The 19358-nt window shown below is 40.2% G+C and overlaps 1 protein-coding gene across 2 annotated transcripts in view; it reads right to left on the minus strand.

Annotated features, from left to right (window-relative positions):
- Positions 1-19358, minus strand: part of SLCO2A1 (solute carrier organic anion transporter family member 2A1) — a 730981-nt gene that overhangs the window by 325123 nt on the left and 386500 nt on the right. For both annotated transcript variants that reach the window (XR_013602305.1, XM_078665791.1), the window contains exon 3: positions 3071-3233. Coding sequence is in view for 1 of the 2 variants with exons in the window: in XM_078665791.1 (XP_078521917.1) it covers positions 3071-3233 (163 nt within the window). In the remaining variant the exon portion in view is untranslated. The remainder of the gene's footprint in view (positions 1-3070; positions 3234-19358) is intronic.

Consider the following 19358-nt stretch of genomic DNA (forward strand, 5'->3'; position numbering starts at 1 on the left):
AATAGCAATGACTTCATTAAGTTGGCCAATAGGTGGTTGGATACGACTGAACAAGAAATTAATCCACAGGAAATTATGTAAGCATTTAACGAATTTTGCACATACTTAGTATCAGCCAGGATTAAGTGTTCAACAATTTTAAACTTCATATATGCTGTAGTGTAGTACCAGAGCACCGGAGAAGATGTCTAAATGGTGGAAGGGGAAAGGGAGGGATTCAAAATGCCAACTCTGTGGTCTTTTAAGTGCTGATATAATACATGTTTGTCAAGTGCCATATGCTTAAAAGTATTAGTCGAAAATTAACAGGTAGCTATCGGATAAACTCTGATTTGATGTTGAATTCAATACGGTAAATCTTAAATTGGGAACTAAAACTGAACCTGGCAATTTTGAATCCATCTATTGTATTTATTTCCATAATTATCTGTAGATTATGAGTAACTCAGGAGTGGAAGCGTCTATTAATCTTCATTGAACTAGTAATGGGCATAAATGTGCCAGTTTTATGAATTGTAATCTACTATTTTTAAAGCCAAATGAAAAAAGGGCAATAAGCAACTATTAGAAACTTGTGAACAACTGTGCAGGTGTGAATTAAATGTTTATAGAAAGTAATTCCTTCTTCTGTTTTTTTATTCTCTGTGATATTTTTTTATTTGATCAGGAAAATACATTGGGCCTTATTCACAGAGGTAAGTTAGACTCCTGAATAAGTTTACACTTTGAAGCAAGTTTACTACTTGCGGTATTCACAGACTTCGAGTGTAAACTTACTACAAAAGTGTTAGTTACATGTCCCCACCCCAAGAGTAATGCAATTGGCTTGCTCTTGTGTGGGTTGATGACATCCCCCTAAGCCCCTTCCTGACCCTCACTCTACCTGTCTTCTTCTTCCCTAATCCCATCCCCTTTAGGAGCAAGTCTGCCCTTTTCCCACCCACTCTCCTGTGTCCCTCCCACAGTTACAACTAAAATCTCTACTTACATGTGCTTAGAATCCACAGTTGGGTTGCAGAACTCTATACGGGTAAGTACAGGCAAAAGTCACACTTGTATTGCATTTTGTAGTACGTTAAGTAGTACTACAAAACGTACTACAAAAAGCAGTTTGTGAATCAGACCCATTGTATGAATGTATTAATTAATGCTCTTCTCTCAATAAAAAAAAACAAAATTTACTAGTAATACCTTTACAATTCTAAATTAGACTTCAGCCCCTAATTCAGGAGGCTATGAAATGTAAATCTAGAATTCTGGGTAACTTAACACTTGTAAATAGTGAATAGCCAAAATGCCAGTGTAGGCACCTGTGCGCATTGGCGCAAGGCAGCTTTTTTTGAGCCATCGCTAGGGGAAACATAGGGGTGCACCGGTTTCTTGTGAATACGGCGCATCCCTGCATTTTCAAAATGTCGGAGTGCGGCAGTAGCAAATTTGGCTCAGCTCTGCATTCCGAATTTTTTGGTAAATATGCCCCAAATACTTGCACACAGAAGCAAAGCACGCTCCTTAAAACGGATTAGACATTCTTCTCTGGGCTGTCTTTAAGGTCTGGCCCTCGCTGATTCCATGCACAGGTTCAAACTGACCACAAGGTGCTGCCAGATGCCCTCCGAAACAGTCATGTCTTACGTCCACACTAATGAAGCCTGCTCACCAAAATGAACTGAAGCCTTGTTTAACCCCCCCCCCCCCCCCCCCCACCTCAGGAACCAACATTGCTGTTAATCAAATGCAGGGGCGTAACACAGGCCCCTGCAGCCCCCACGGGGGGGGTCCCTCACCCTCCAGGGGGCCCCGTCAGCACCACACTTCTGCTGGGGAGCTCTAGATTGAGTTCGGAGGGGGCCCCTTCACTTACCCTGCAGGGGGGGCCCCCTCAAGGTTCGTTACGCCACTGATCAAATGCCTCTCAGTTTTACAACGATTCCCTGTCATAAAACAGCCCTCTGCCCATACACACGCAATCTCTCTATAATAATAATTGAGTTTTTGGGTTCACGCTGAGATATTGTCCGTTTCCGGACAGTGTAAATAAGGGGTGTTACTACTAACTTATTTAAAAGGGCTTACACATACATGAGCTACTGTGAGTCCCATCCAATGCTGAGAGGTCAGACAACCTCTTCATGGCACCCCAATTTCAGCAGGGTGTCGCGTCCTGTGGTGAACGTCATTTACTGCAGACTAAGTCAAGTTATGAGGGGTAGTGTAGCTGACGCGTGGTAACCCATCATGGGTAGGACTCAATACCTGCATTAGGGCACGATAACTGCTGTAAGACTCCATATGTGAACTGGATGCAGGCTAGTTACAGGGGCACACTCCATGTTTCAAAGCTCTTGGAATCCACACTGCAATCCCACTGCAGCACTGGCTGCTGGACTTTGGCTGGCAGCAAAGCCCAGTAAGTTAAAGAAACTGCTTCAGTACAGCTTTCAAAACGAGATCACATCTTTTAAAAACAATTGGCTTAAATAGTAGCATTAGCTGTCCTGTGCTAGGGTCTCTATTCAGCAGGACCAATAGAGTACATGGGTCCTCCAAATCCTCTCGTGGAAGGATACTTTCTAGACCAATACAGATTGATCGCTTCTCCCTTATTTAAGTACTGAATTATAATAAATTACATTTCCAGTGCTCATTATGATTTGATAAAGAAACCATGAGATCAGATGATCCGACAGTGGAGTAACCAGGCAGGTAGGTGACAACCATTGGTAAACATATACAGTGCACTACAATAAACAGTTTTGACTTTTAACATTTCCACTGAAGGTTTTTTTTCGGTAAATCAATAACTGATTCTGCTTGTCAGGTAGTAGCTGGTGCTACTAAACATGGGGCACTCAGTCCCTGTGTGCACGGTGTAAAGATGAGTGTGCCTTGAAAGGAACCAGCCACAGTGCCTACATTTGCATAAATCATCTGCAATCTGTTTTGCAACGAAACTCCCTTTTACCAGTGTAATAAAGTATCCTGATTGGAGTCAGTGCGGCTGAGGAGCCATGAAGTAAAGAAGAACGACGAACCTCAAGGCACCCACCCCCGAGAAGCAGGCACTTACCTCTGGACATGGAGGTGAGTTGATAGGGTTCAGAAATGAAGTGCGGCAGCGTCAGGAGGAAGGCCCCCAGAGCCAGCAGCAGCCCACCCAGGCCGATCATGCGTGGACGGTGCACCCGGCTTCCAAAGTAGCTGACGAAGATGATGAGGACCGCGTTGCTGATCTGAGGGGAGAAAGAGAAAGCTCTTCACCGATGACGTCACAGCGCCCAGTTACTTGTTATTGAGCAGCACCTCTTCACCCCTACCGCTTTATCAGGTCTTTTATTTCGACGACGTAAATATGGAGTTCACAATTCCGACTGCCACGAACGACAATGAAAGCTTATAGGTAGGTAGACGTACTCTTCTTTAAATCCACATCTATACACCTTGACATTATCAAAGAATATAGCTGGGGAGTAAATTGGAGTAAATCTACTCCTACCTACATACACTAACCTATACATACTTACTTTGACTGCATAGGTGTAGTGGCGTGGTTAATATTTTGATTACATTTTTTTAAAGATCGTAATAAAAAATCGATCTTTTGACTTACAAACCAATTGGCGCTTTTGAGAGCAGCTGTGTTAAAGTGTCAAAGCTATGGCTGCAATATTTTCAAAATGTGCATCTGAATTTCAGTAAACTATGCATGCATGCATGTGAATTACCTCTTAAATAGCGAGTGTGCAGAAGTGCTCTGCCACACTTGCGAACATTTTTTTTATATGTAATTATTATTGGCTTGAAGACATACATATAACCAGTAGGATGACCAACTGGCATGGGTGCAAATTCAGGACGGTGAGTGTAAAAATTCAGGACAAAGGGTCAAAATCCAGGTAAAAATTCAGGACAGGAGGTCAAAATTCAGGACTAAACTTCGGGACAAAAGGTAAGTTTACAGACACATCAGAGGAGGTTGCACAGTAGTATATAAGTAAGCCCATCCATATCCAAACATATTCAACCATTTGCAAACTTATCCATCATGTATCCTTCTATCCATTATTTCACCCATCCATCCCTCCATCCACCTTTTCACTAATCCATCCATCCACCCTTTCACCCTACTAATCCGTACACTCATCCATCCACCCATCCATCCATTCACTCATCCATCCAGCCATTTACACTTTCACCCATTCAGCCATCCTTTCACTTACTCATCCATCCACCCAGTTACTCATCTTTCCACCCATTCACCCTCAGTCAACCATCCATCCTCCCTTTCTCTCACTATCGACCTTTTCACTTAGCCATCCTTCCTTCCTTCCATCCATCCACCCACTCATCCATCTACTCATCCACTCATGAAGCCATCCATTGACCCTATCAATCATCCATCCTTTCTCTCATCCATCCACCCTTTCCCTCCTTCACTCATCTGTCCATCCTTTTTGTTCATCTACCCTCCCTTTCAGTCACTCATCCATCTTTACATCCACCCTTTCCCTCATCCGCCCATCCGTTCACCCTTTCACTTGTCAATTCATCAATCCATCCACCCTTTCACTCATCCATCCATCCTTTCACTCATCCATCCTTCCACCCATACATCCATCTATTTATCTTTTCTCTCATCCATCCATCCTTCCACTCACTCACCCATCCATCCTTTCTCTAATTATCCATCGAGTCACCGTTTCATTTATCCATTCACCCTTTCACTAATCCATCCAGCCATCCACCCATCCCTTCACTTACTCACTCGCCCACCTTTTCATGTTAATTATGAGCTGAGCCTTTGTCTGCAGAGTTGCAGACAGAAGAGGTCCATCAAGAATGTCACCCTTGCTGTAGTTCCTAAAGCAAGGGGTGGACTGGGGGTAGGGTTCACTTGTACGTAGGAAATCTGAAAAAGTGGAAGTCATGAGTCATGCATGATGCACAGTGACAAACCATGAGGACCCAGTGACATGATGTTTTTTCCAAGGCTTTAAGTTGGATGAAAAAAACAGGGGTATCTCCAAAGGTGGTGTTCGATGTAATTAAGGGTGTAGCATAAAACAGCTAAGCTAAAAATCTGTGTTTAGTATAGTGTACCACCCGACTGGTATTATGCCTCTTCTGTCATTGTATCCAGATTTATAACACAACAAGTAACATTACACCTATAACAAGCCAGAACTATTGGCTTTATCAATGGTTGTTAGTTGCATAAAATACAAAAGCAGCACGATGACTTAGTTGTATATAATATTGAAAATGCATCCGTTCTTCCATCTGACAGAATGCCCTGCCCTAGATGAAGGCTAGGAGAGGCCCACCAGATGCTTGCAGCCCAGACTGGCCCATTGTCATTCTGTATGTGGTAATCATCAGCCACAAATACGAATGACAATGGGCGGAGTGGAGCTGCTCTTGTGCTCCGAGGAGGAGTGCGAGGCGGCCCCATCGGGGAATAGAGGCGTTATGCAGTGAAACAGTGCTGTTCCCTGCAATGCCCAAAATTACGGATAAAAGGCGTCTGTAAAAGGGATCATCATGGACAACGGATGTGAGATCCAAATTACGATCAGCTCTGATGTCATCACCGATGATACTCTCCCCAAGAACATTTTGAAAGCAAAACCTTCGAGCCACACTCTAGACCCTATCCTAAGCAACCTTGCAATAGACCTCTACACCTACACACTCTCCTACTGGTCTAACCTGATTAACCTCTTTCTCAGCCAAGGTTCCTTTCCTGATGCCCTCAAAACAGGTCAAGTGACCCCCTTATTAAACAAACCCTCCGCAGATGTACACGACCGTAACAACTTCCACCCTATCACCAACCTTCCTTTCCTTGCCAAAATCACTGAAAGATGTGTATCAGAGCAACTCACCCAACACTTCAAGGACAACAAACTTCTAGATACATTTCAATCTGGCTGCAATCAAGGCTGCAGCACTGAGACACCTCTACTACAGGTTATCGGCGATGCCCGAGTCCTTGATTGTGAGAGCTCCTGCTTCCTGATCCTGCTGGACCTCTCTGCAGCCTTTGACACTGTAAATCATCACACAGACCTTAACACACTAAAACAAAGAATGTGCTTTGAAGGCGTAGTTCTTAAATGGTTTGAGTCTTACCTTACGTGGCAGATTTTAAATGATCAAACTCCAAAACAGTTTCTCGACATTAATGGCTGTGGATCATGGCGTCCCTCACGGATCTATCATTGCTCCCACTCTATTCAATCTTTACATGGAAATGTTGGGAGAACTACTACAAAAGACTGAAAACTTATATCACCTCTATGCTGATGACACCCATCTATACCTCAAGGTGTCCTCTGCACACAACATTTCAGTCCTCACCACCACCCTCAACTCCATCTAAGAATGGATGACGTCTCACCACCTAAAACGTAATCCCTCGAAAACCGAATTCCTTCTTATCTCCAATTCAAACCCTCCATCTGCTGTACAATCATTAATGGATAATCTCAACATTCTTAACGGCAAACCTAGAATAATTGACAGTGCTAAATCCCTAGGAGTCACCCTGGACCAAAGACTTAACCTCCAATGCCAAATCAACACCATGGCCAAAAATGCATGCTACCAACTGCACCTTCTCAGGGGGATCAAACGTTTCATTCCTGAACAAGACCTGAAAAATCTTGTTCAATCTTTGGTTCTCTCCGGATTGGGCTACTGTAATTCTCTCCTTGCTGGCCTCCCCAAGATCCTCCTTTCTCCTTTAAAATCCATCCTCGATTTGGAGGCATGCATCATTCACTGAGCCAAAAGAAGCGACCATATCACACCCAAGCTGATAACTCTTCAATGGCTACTCATTGAAGCTAGGTCAATATTTGAAAGTGCCTGTATGACCCATAAGGCCAACCATACTTCTACCTCTTGCTACCGATCTAACAAACTGAAAATTTCAGGTGGCTCCAGACCCTCACTTAATGCTGAAAACCTAAAGCTTGAAGCTCCGACTTTCAAAAGGGAAAGACTTATTGCACAATCTTTCTCAGGTAGTGGTACCAAAGTTTGGAACTCGCTTCCTTCAAACCTTTACACAACCACTTCTATCCACATCTTCTAAATGAACTTTAAAACTCCTGTCTTCCAAAGACTCTTTCGTCAATATTTCTTCTCGCCTAGCCCCCTATCAGGCACACATCCTCACATCCCTTGGCGTGACTCTAACTGTTTCATTACACTCACTGAACAGCTAGTTCGACCGTCGACATTAACTATATAAATATGTGTGGCTACGGCGCCAAGATGACAAGGCGGATCCAGCGTAAGCTCCGCTACACCACGGAACTCTTACTTCTTTTCAGAGAGTTATATCTGGCCACCAGAAACGCTGAACGTTGGAATTGCTTTACCGAGGTCCTCGGACAACGTCTCTCCTTTGCTGCACCGGTGTTAAGTCTCTGCTCCTTCGCCCTGTGAGCCTGCTTGTCAAATATTGCCATTTCTTACCGGTTTCTTCACCCATCAAAAACCATATGCTGCCTCCGTTTCTCAGCCACAGTGAGACATTTCTACTGCTGCAATGTGGGATTTCACCGTCTTTTGGCATTTGCTGGTAAAATATGAATGCATTTGAATATATGCATTTTTTTCCCTCTGCCTAAACATGTACTTTCTCTCATATAATGCCCTACAATCTGAGGAGTTTGAGCAGTTATTATGTCCAATGATGCTGCCTTTCATTTTCTGGGGAAAATTATATGTACTTCGGCTGATATCTTTGCCTTTTTTAGGAGGTTCTCTGTATTCTTAAGCTCAAATGAATGCAGCCCATGTCTTTTAGCCTTAGTAGTGCACTTATATTGCTGCAATGAGTTCACCTCCCTTTTGGCATTCTCTAGAACAACTGGACTACTTTTGACGCATATTTTCCTCTGCCTCTGTATCTATTTTGCTCTCATGCATTGTCTAGCACTCTGAAGAATTTGAGCAGCCCCATTGTCTAACATTGCTGTCCTTTTCTTTTTGAGGGTACTTATCTGTGGCTTCTCTGCTTTTTGGAAGACTTTTTCAATTATTTTATAGTATTTATAACGAACATTTTTTCTACACAAGTTTTTGGGGTTTTATGTGACAATTGCTGCTCAGTCTCTTCTATACTCCTCCTGGTGATTTCCTGTATAATTTACAATGGCTACTGAATCTAACACCGTCAGATCCTCTAGCTCTGGGACAAAACCGAAAAGACATAATAATGACCCGCCTTCTCCCATTCACTCTTCTCAGAATCCCGTTTTAGACTCAATTTTGGATGAAGTCCGTGGTCTTCAACCATTTATGTCAGCGACAAATGAAAAGTTAAAACAGATTGAGCAGAGGTGGATTGTTATGGAAGATAAAGTTCTGGAACTAGAACAACATGTTAGTGATCTGCAAGATGTTTTATCAAAGATACCTCTATTGGAACAGGAAATTCATAAGTTAAAAATACACACTGAGGACTTGGAAAACCGTAATCGCAGAAATAATTTGCGCATTTATGGACTTCCGGAGAACGTTGAAGGTGCAGACATGGTATTGTTTCTTCAGAAATTCCTTCCAGAATTGCTAGGTCTTCAAACGTCAGCAAGTCCCCTCAATATACAAAGAGCCCATCGCCTAGAACGTCTAACTCCGAATGCTACCAAACCACGTGGAATCATCATGCTTTTTTTAGAATTTACTGAGCTGATGCATGTGCTTAAGGCTGTAAGACTTAAACGTCATCTTATCTGGTCTGGTCATAATCTCTCTATTTCCCAGGATATCTCTAATGCAACGAACGCTCGCCGCAAAGAATTTCTTGCGTTACGTCCCCAAATGAGTCAACTTATTATTATTATTATTATTATTATTATTATTATTATTATTATTATTATGCGTTCTTATATAGCGCTCGATTACCCGTAGGCATCTCGGCGCTTGCCTTGGGAACCCGTCCTGGCTTCCCCAAGGTGAAAGCCAGGCATCCCGCCGCAGGGGGGCCGTAGTGGAGATTAAGCAGGCTAATGCCCAGAGCTGCAGAGTGTGAACCCGTGATTCGAGTAGGCACCGAAACGAGAATTATCGAGTCCGTGGATATTTGGGTTCAAGACCCTGCCGCGTCGGGAATTGAACCCTGGTCCCGGGTCTGACCTCTGCTTCAGGGTCTGCTTCCTCTAACCAGTGAGCCACACTTCTCCACTCCACTCCAACATCCAATACGGAATCCTCCATCCTTGTCTCTGCAAGATCACTCGTGACGGACGGTCACGTTCCTTTGATGACCCGGAAAAGCTTAAACTCTATCTTCAGAATTTCTCATCTAATGGAATGGATACCAATACTTGATTTTTCAATTTTGTAAGAATACTGATTGTCTTCAAAGTATATATTTTCTTGATGCTTTAGCTTATTTGTTATTCCTTCTCTTCATGAAGCTCTACCTTTCATTTTTCCCCTGTTTGCTTATTGCTGAGGTCCGTGCTCTCTGGCGCCACTATGCCCCTTCGTCTTCGTCTCCACTCTTTGTTACAGCTCTGGCTGTTGTGCCTTGATCTGTTCGCTTGTTTCTTCCTTCTACTTCTTCTCTTTTTCCTATCCTTCTTTCTTCTTCTTTTTTTCTCTCTTCCATGTCTATGCACCATTTTTTTCTTGGTTTCTTTATGTCTGTTTCGCTCTGATAACATTGTTTAGTTTTTTGTTTGTATATATTAGTGATGTGTGTTTTTTTGCAGTGTTTTCCATATATTATTCTCATCGGTGGTGTTTAATTTTTTGTAGCTGTACTCCTGACGTGTATCAACTCCATTTGTGTATCACCTTCCTAACCCTCCATTATGTGTAAGTTTGTCACGTGGAATGTTCGTGGTCTTGGGAATCTCGTTAAAAGACAAAAGGTATTATCTCATTTATCCAAGCTTGATGCTCAGGTTTCTTTTCTCCAAGAAACTCATTGTACTAAAGAAGAGTCACTTAAATTGAAAAGGCATTGGGTGGGTCAAGTTGTATATTCTCCTGCATCTAGTAAAAAAGGGGGTGTTGCTATATTATTTCATAAGTCATTATCTGTACAAACCTTGTCTACACAGAATGATGATGATGGACGATGGGTAATGGCAAAGGTTGTTATACACAAGACTTTAGTCTTGCTAAATATCTATGGCCATGTTAAACCAGACCCGAAGTTTTGGAACCACATTAAAATTCTACTCTCTTCCATAGACTGTCCTAACATTATTGTTACTGATGATTTTAACCAATGGTTAGCCCTTTTCTCTAATAGACTATCTAAATGTAAATTTAACCCTGATAAACCTCACAAAGCATTTCAATCGGCCATTGCCTCTCGTTCATTTTATGATGTTTGGAAGACTTGTAACCCTGACTAACTTGAATATGCTTTTTGCTCTAATGTGCATCATACTCGTTCTAGAATTGATTATGTTTTGGTTAGTAAATCCCTACTCCCTTCTCTCCAATCTTCAGAAATTGGATCCATTTTTATCTCTGACCATGCACCCGTTCATGCTGTATTTGACCTTTCACTTACCCCACTTCAATTTAGTTGTTGGAAACTTAATACTTTTTTATTATCTGATACTGTTTTCATCAAAGAAGCCACCACTTTTATTAATGATTTTTTTAATTTCAATAACCCACTGGACACCTCTGTTTCTAATAATTGGGATGCCTTCAAGGCATCTTTTCGTGCCTTTACTATTTCATATGCTTCGAATAAAAAGAAAGCCATGCGGAAAAAATATAATGACCAATTACAACATCTTAAATTACTTGAACATACTTATTTTGCTTCTAAATCATCTTCCACTCTTCGTGAATTGATTAAAGCTAAGTCTAAACTCAACAAATTAGAAACAATTGAAGCCTGTAATATTCTTCTTAAAATTAAATCCAAATATCATGGTTTTCAAAATAAAGCGGGTAAAATGCTAGCTAATTATTTGAAAATTAAATCTGAACGTAAAAATATTGGTCCCATCTTAAATGAGTCTACTAAAACAATGGTGTCGTCGGATGAAGATATTGCAGAGGTTTTTCATGAACATTATCGATCTCTTATACTGATGACATGTTTCCCACTAATCAAAATTTAGATACCTTCTTCTCGGACCTCCCTTCTCCCCCTTGTCTTCCTGATGAATTTAATGCATTAGAAAGAGAGGTCACGTCTCAGGAGATAACTAACGCTATTAAATCTTTAAAAAAATCAAAAGCTCCTGGCCCTGATGGTCTCTCTGTTACATTGTATGCTACATTCTCCTCCATTTTTGTTCCTAAACTTTTAGCACTTTTTAATTCCTTTATTACTGATGCCAAAGCATCCGGCTCTTTTATGGATGCCTTCATTATTATAATTCCCAAACCAGATAAAGATCACTACCATTGTAAAAATGTTCGTCCTATATCTTTAATAAATTATGATTGTAAAATATTTGCCAAGATTCTTGCAACAAGACTTGAAACAATTATTCCTTTATTGGTTAAAACTGACCAAGTCAGATTCGTGAAAGGTAGATTAGCATCAGATAATGCACGAATGTTTGCAAAAATTATTTCACATGCTAAAAAATACAAATCTCCTCTTGCAGCATTATAACTGGATGCCGAAAAGGCCTTTGATCACATCAATTGGCAATTTATGTTTAAAACTCTCCAATGGTTTGGTTTTGGCCCTACTTTTATTTTGAATATCAAATTATTGTACTAATGTCCTCGAGCTAGTATTTTTGTTAATAATCATTTTTCCAATTTTTCTTCTTTATCCAGAGGTACAAGACAGGCATGCCCGATTTCGCCGTTATTATTTGTTTTATGCCTTGAACCTTTCCTGGAACATATTCATATTAATTCACATATTTCTCGCTTTTCTTATAACTCCATAGAAACCAAAATATCTGCTTATGCCGATGACATCTTAATTTACATGTCCATCCCCAATGACTCCCTCCCACCTTTTTTAGATGAGGTCCGATTATACTCCAGTATTTCTGGCTATAAATTAAACCTTTCAAAGACAGAAGTTTTACCTTTAAACTCCATATGTTACCAATTTATGTTTACTGATACTAATTTTACTTGGTGTCCCACAAAAATTAAATATCTTGGTATTTGGTTTTCTACCTCGTTATCCGCCACAATTAGATACAAGTTTAATGCATTACTTACTAAAATCACATCACTTCTTCTCACATGGTCTCCGCTATTTCTTTCCTGGTGGGGTAGGTTGGATACTATTAAAATGATGATTGTACCTCATGTTCTCTACACATTATCCATGTTACCTATTTGGATTCCCATCTCCTACTTTTCTCAAATTAATTCCACTTGTATACATTTTTTATGGAACAGGAAACATCCACGAATTGCACTTACCAAACTTATTCGTCCTAAGTCTGAGGGTGGTATACGCTTCCCAAACTTTAGAGCATATCATTCGGCTTTCCTGATTAAGCAATCCTTTGCTTTATCCTATGATTTTGGTGATATCCCCACTCCCAGATGGATTATTTTTGAGCGTTCCTTACTAAAAGACTTTTCTTTTCAAAATGTACTTTTTATGTCCAACAGCACCTTCCTGCCTAATAACCCTATTTTAAAATATTCCCGGAGTTTATTATACAATACATTTTGTAATGGTTTTACTCCATTTCAATGTTTTCTTACCTCCACAATTTGGTATAACAAATTTCTTAAATATAATGGTAAATCATTCTACTACAAATATTGGTGCACCAAAATGCTGTTATTCCTTTTCTACCCTACAAGTACAATACCAATTACCTGTTTCTTGTATCAATGAATATATCATAATCTCCAATGCCTTACAATCACAATTAGCCACTTTTGACAAACCAGCTGATACACCTTCTCTTACTCCATCCTCTCCTTTATAACTTTTATTTCCAACACACAGACCTAAAGCTGCTCTTGTATATAAGTTACTATTATCAAATGTTACTTAGAGACCCAAATCCCCTATTGAAATTGCATGGGAAACTGACTTATCCGTTTCTTTTTCTATTACAACTTGGGATAAACTGTGGTCTAGGTTATTTAAAGTTTCTGCTGCTGCTCGTATAACCCAATCTTTGTATTTCATTTTTTTTATTTTTATTTATTTATACAGTTTTTATTTCGATCAATATAGATCATAAAAGATTACAATAATTTTACATGATTAAAAGGTGTCGAATTAAGAACAATTTGGAGAGTGAGTAAAAACAGTACAGGTAAACAGAGATTAAAAGATTACAAAGGCAAAAAGGAACAATTGCAGTGCATTACATTTTTAAAAATCATCAAGCAATGCTTTTGTCATTATTTAGCTTAATACAAAGTTTACGAATGTACCACATAGCTATTAAAAATTTTGCCACGGCAAACACAATAGGAGGGGATAGATCTGTCTTTAATTTCATTTATAATAGAGCAGTTATAACTCCTGATGGAATTTCTAAGTTTTCCCCTTCCTCTTCTCCTCCATGCTGGTCCTGTTCTAATGATATTGGCACATTGAGGCATCAACTTTATGATTGCTCAAATGTATTAGCATTTTGGAAATCTGTTTGGACTATCTGCATGAAATTTTTTGAATGTGATCTTAGATTATCGTTACAAAATGTTTTTTTTTAAGCTCTTCTTCACCTGATGTTGATGACTCATCTTCTGTTTCCATGTTATGTGACCTTTTTATTGCATTATCTTATCATCCTGGAAAGATAATTCTAAAATATCTTCATTACCTTGGGGGAATTTTATTTGTGATGAGCATAGAATCACTACTGTTTCCTCCATTTCTCTCTCACACAAAATTAAATCTGATCTTCTTTGCCTACCTTTTACATCATATCTCTCTACTCATACGCCTGTACACTAGTTTTGTTTTCCTTTCTTCCTTTTTTACTCTCTCTTCTCTTTATATTATTCCTCTACACAATTTTACACCTCTCTTTCTCTTCTCTTTCTGTCTCTCTCTTTTCTTTCTTTTCTTTCTCTCTCTTCTTTCTCCCTTCTTCTCCTCCCTCTTCTATCTCTAATGTATGCTCATATTACACCATTATGTTATTTACTTACCTATGTTTTATAATATGCTGTATATATTTTTTTGGGTAGCCCTTAATTTCTCTTCTGTCTATTGTACTTGAACATTTCAATAAAAACTTCTTAAACAAAAGCAAAACTATATAAATATGTAAAATGTAACTATGCAACACCAATAGTTCCAAATTAGTTTCCAATTTGTAATTGTTTTCTTTTTTTCTGAACATGTTAATTGTAAATATGTAATGCCCACCATGAGTAATGGTAATAGTCATACTTTTTATCACTTCTACCATGTTACTTAGAGTTTCTTAGGCAATGTACTTCGCGTTATTGTAAAGCACTCTGACACCTACGGGTAAAGCATTCGCTATATACAAATGTATAAATAAATACATTGTTTCTGAGTGCGGATGCTTAGAAGCAGAACCGTCACAAGGCGATAGCAGTCATGGCCCTTGGCCACAGGCCCTGCATTTACTGGGGGCATTGTTCTCTTGTTGCAACAGGTATGACATAATTAAAAGCAGGCCTGATCTGCTCCTTCATGATGAAGCTCACATTGCAACAACACTGGGTGGCGCCAAATTATGTGCTTCAGCTAGGATAGGGGCCCTGCAACATTTTTGGCCCTTAGCAACATCAAAGCTTCTGGCATGCCTGCTTACAGAGAGCACACGACAAACTTGAAATCCGCAGCTAGTACTTCCTTCATTTGAGGTAGGTAGACTTTCCAAGTTTCCCCTCATGAAAAGTGATTTATTTTTGCCTTAGGGCTGTGCATAAGCTATTTAGTACCATCAAAGCATCATACACAATTTTAATTTATTTTTTTAAGTGCAGCCCTTCCAGTTTCTGGTCAAACAAGCTTAGGCACCTGGTGAGAGGATAATATGCTTTTGTGATACATGTGTACTGTAGTTTTCAAAATAAGCATGCATTGTGAACATTCCCCTGGCTTGTTACATCAGAATTGAGATATTTTTCACAGCCTAATGTTAGAAACTTTAAAAAAGTCATCATTAAAGCTGCCATGTTTCTTTTCTCGTGTAGTCCTTCTATCCCTTTTACTCTCTTCCATTAAATGTAAGATTATAGTGCATCCATTTTTGGCAGAGTTTAATAAGGAAAACAAAATAAGTATAGGGGCACACAGTTTTTCTTAGGAGCAACCATTGTTGTCTAGCTTTGCTTCCATCTCATTCCACTTTATTCTAACACCCTACACCCCGTCTCTTTATCTCATTCTTTTGGGTGTAACTGTACAGTGCAGACGTCTGCAAAATCTATTGTTACCAATGTTTTAAAATATACACAGAGTTGTGTTGATTCCATTCAGAGGAGTAATTCTCTCTCACCTTAGGCAGTTGGCTGTTAGGTGTATTATTCTGCCTCCTTTGGAATGCGTGCTTTGTAGTGGATGGTAGACTACTTCACATCTCAGAAGAACACTGAATCAGAGCACATTAAATTATTTTTCTTTAAGATGCTTTTTGTTATGACTCAAAATGCAGGGCAAACTTATTGGCTTTGCCTCTTCTTTTTCATCATTCCTGCTTTCTCCTGTGGTCCCTCAATTCAATTTCAATTCATAAACTTTATTCGGGTACCTAGTACCCATAAAAGCACAACATCATGACAAATACAAACAACAGTCTATGAATTTGAGGAGAAATAACAATATAATATTATACAACAATGTTACATGATCATTAAAATTTAAAAAAAAACATTTTTAAAAGAACCATCTATTGAAAGTCATTTCATTGGGAAAGAAATATGACTAAAACCATTAAAACATTGTACAATTGTCAAGAGACTCAGGGATCCAAAATAGACTTACGTGTACTAATGGCTATTCTAAGAAAAGTGCATGTGCAAAGATCAAATCTGCATTGTCCAGGGTTACTATACACAGATAGGCCTCGTCCAAACTAATAGGCCATCTCTTTTTAAAATAGGGGTTTGAAAGCCACTTAGAGTATTTAGTATAGTACTTACAGAAAAATAGGAAATGTATAATTGATTGGCCACTCCTCCCATCACAGGGACATAATGTTTTATTAAGGTTGGGGTGGTAACCAAGAGGAAAGCAAAGTGCAAACCTGACAGTTCGAGCTCTTAGGCGGCATAATAAGCTCCTATCCCAGCGACTCATTGGTAAAGTGAGATATATATGCAGAGGGTGACAATACTGTTCGATAGACATATAATTGCGAACAGATGATTTCACAGATTCTGAGTCAATCCTCTCTTTATTATATAGGTAGTAGAGAGCATCTCTTTATTCTTTTTTGGATACTGCTTCAGCTGTACTAGAATCTTGGAAAATATGTTTCCTATCGAGGCTGTGCAAGCTTTGTTGTACTCCACTCAACCAGGGGAGTTCCATCCCTTTATCACACTTTAAGCAGTCACTGATAATCTCTCGAGTGAGGGAAGTCACATGATTCTTCCATACTGAAAGCCAAAAGAGAGCTGGTCGTGCCCGAATAAAATCAGATATAAAATTAAGATTGAGTTCCCTGTGGCATATATATTGTGGTGTTGAGATTGGGATACCCAACAGTTTCCTACAAAACCTGTTTTTTTCCTCCTGTTGGATACATGAACTATTTACTGTGCCCCAGATCTCAGCCCCGGGAAACGACCTTTACAACGAAGCCGTTTCCACGAAATCTTTAACCACGCATGCAGTACAACGCATGCGTGGTTACCACTAGAGCCTTTACCACGCATACCTTTACTACGAGGTTTGTAGTAAAGGCATATGTGGTAAAGGTAAAAAGTAAAACGGGGGTGCTTGGGGGGGTCTCCCCCCCCCCAAATAAAAAAACTCACCAGAAGTCACGTCGGGATCTGCACATAATCCGCGTCGTTTAAGAGAAATCGGAAAAAAAAATCTGTTTCCTCTTAACGACGTATGACGTCACCACGCAAGTAGTCGAGGTAAAGGTTATGCGTGGTAAACGAATTCCGTTGTAACGCATGCGTGGTAAAGGCACGCGTTGCAACGGAATTCGTTGTAACGTCATACATTCCTCAGCCCCATATGTAGCCACAGGGATGCACTGTAGCTTATACATTTTCTGAATTGCTAAAATAGCTCCAGTGGTCTTAGGACGGGGAGACTCAGAATTGAATTAGTGGCCTTTGAGAACTTGCTCCTGGAATGGGCTAGATGCTCATTCCAGGAGCCGTTCGCAGCAAAGACAAACCCCAGATAAACAAATTAACTCGTACATGTACATTTTTGGCTATCTACTGTGATAGTGCCTATCTCACGCTTCCCAGGTCCACTGCACATTAAAAAAGACTTTTTAAAATTGACACGTACATCTAAGCCGTCCATATACTTGTTGAAATTTTGGACTAAAATACGCAGAGAGTTTGGAGTGCGGCCTATAAGGACCGCATATTCTGCATATAAAAGCACAGGGATGGATTTCCCATTGATTTTGGGAACATCTTCGGTAACAGTTTTCAAAGAGTTGTTCAACCCATTAATATAAATAATGAAGAGAAGGGGGGCCAGGACACATCCCTGTATTACCCCCTTCCTACTTCAATTACCCCCAAAACCTCTCCTCCCATGCCAATCCTCACCTGTGCCTGGAGATCTTTATGGAGATACGCTAAAAAATGTACCAGCGGCTCATCCAGCCCACCTGCCAGAAGGATTGACCACAGCTTTGCCCTGTTGACAAGTTCAAAAGCTGTGGACAAATCCATGAATGCCATGTATACCGGTGACCTCCGTGCAATGGTTTATTTTCCAATAACCAAATTAAGGTTAAGGCATTGTTCAACTGTCCCCACTTTGCTCAGGAAGCCTAACTGGCATGGTTCTAGAATGTTATTTTCCTCTGTCCAGGTTAACATTTTGTTGTATAGAACTCTCCCCAATATGTTTAGGGTATTATCTATTAAAGATATGGGTCTGTAATTACTCGGCTGGGACCTATCGCCTTTCTTAAAAATCGGTACTATATTGCTCTTGGCCCATGTAGCAGGTAAGGTGGCAAGAGTCAGGCTATTAAAAACATTCAAAAACAATGGGGCCCAGAAATCAGGATTCCATTTGATTAAGTCAATTGGTAACCCATCTAGCCCCGGAGCTTTATTCCCTAAGCTCTGCTGGATGGCCTCTTCTACCTCTAAAATAGTTATCTCAATGGGGGCCAGCGTGCCGGGCACATAGTATTCTATCCCTGATTGTGGGGTGGCGTAAATTTCAGAGAAATGATTTAACCAGGCATCGCTAGAAATGTTGCAACTAAACTAGTTGATAGCTGGCCCATTGATCGAAGGTCCCTTACTGCGGACCAAAAGATGTTAAATTTTTTTGAACTGACAGCCTCAGAAAGAATTTCCCAACGTTCCGTCAGGAGGACCTTCTTCCTATTTGCAATCACTACATTATAATTAGGGCTCCCGGTTTTGAGTTTAAACGGATTTTTACATATAAATACAGACGGAAAACAATTTTTCCTTTGTCTGTATTTATATGTAAAAACGGCAAAATACTAGTAAATTTTGCCAGGCGGCCGTGCTTCAGCCCAGAGTTTCCACACACCTGGTCCTTTTATTGCTGCCCCAGCCCTTGTTTTGCATTCGGCATGCATTTCTGTGGCCTCAGGGGGCAGATTAATGGTGCGCAATGCCCATGGGATCAAAGAGCTTCAGACACCCCTGGCCGCCCTCGTATGTGTCAGCCCGGCAGAGACAGCGACACCCGAGTACTTCACAGGTCTTTAAAAGACCATTCATTTCTTAACGAGGCTTTGTTGTGTGTTTTCACCCCGTCTAAAGCGTCCCTGCAGCTCCGCTCTGCATATTGCTCGGAGAAACAGCCTCAGCCCAGCACCCTCCTCCCCTGCCTCGGAAATATTTTGTAGAAGGTGTGCTGAGTGTAATGGGGAATTTGAGATTATGCCTGTTTTATAGTATAGCTCCTCTACATAGCATGTTTTGGTCAAAATACCTGACTGCGTGGCCAGCTCTACATTATATGCACCACATTTCTCTCCAAAAGTTTCATGGTGGACTTTAGGAGGCAAATAAGGCTACACTCTAATGGGTTTTTCTCTTTCCGTGTTTAAATAGAAATTATAATACAGGGGAAAAATCTGTCCATAACCATAGTAAGCAGCGGAATCCTCAGTTCTTCATTGATCTTGTAGATTTCCACAGGTTCTCCATATAGTTTTAGGCTTTTATTCCTGAGTCTAGATATAATGCTTTCTCAACCTCATCAAGAGAAAAGTTGGGACTGTAGCTTACCATAGCGTTTATCACAT

The sequence above is a fragment of the Lissotriton helveticus genome, chromosome 11 (assembly GCF_964261635.1).
Source record: "Lissotriton helveticus chromosome 11, aLisHel1.1, whole genome shotgun sequence".
NCBI classification, from domain to species: Eukaryota; Metazoa; Chordata; class Amphibia; order Caudata; family Salamandridae; genus Lissotriton; species Lissotriton helveticus.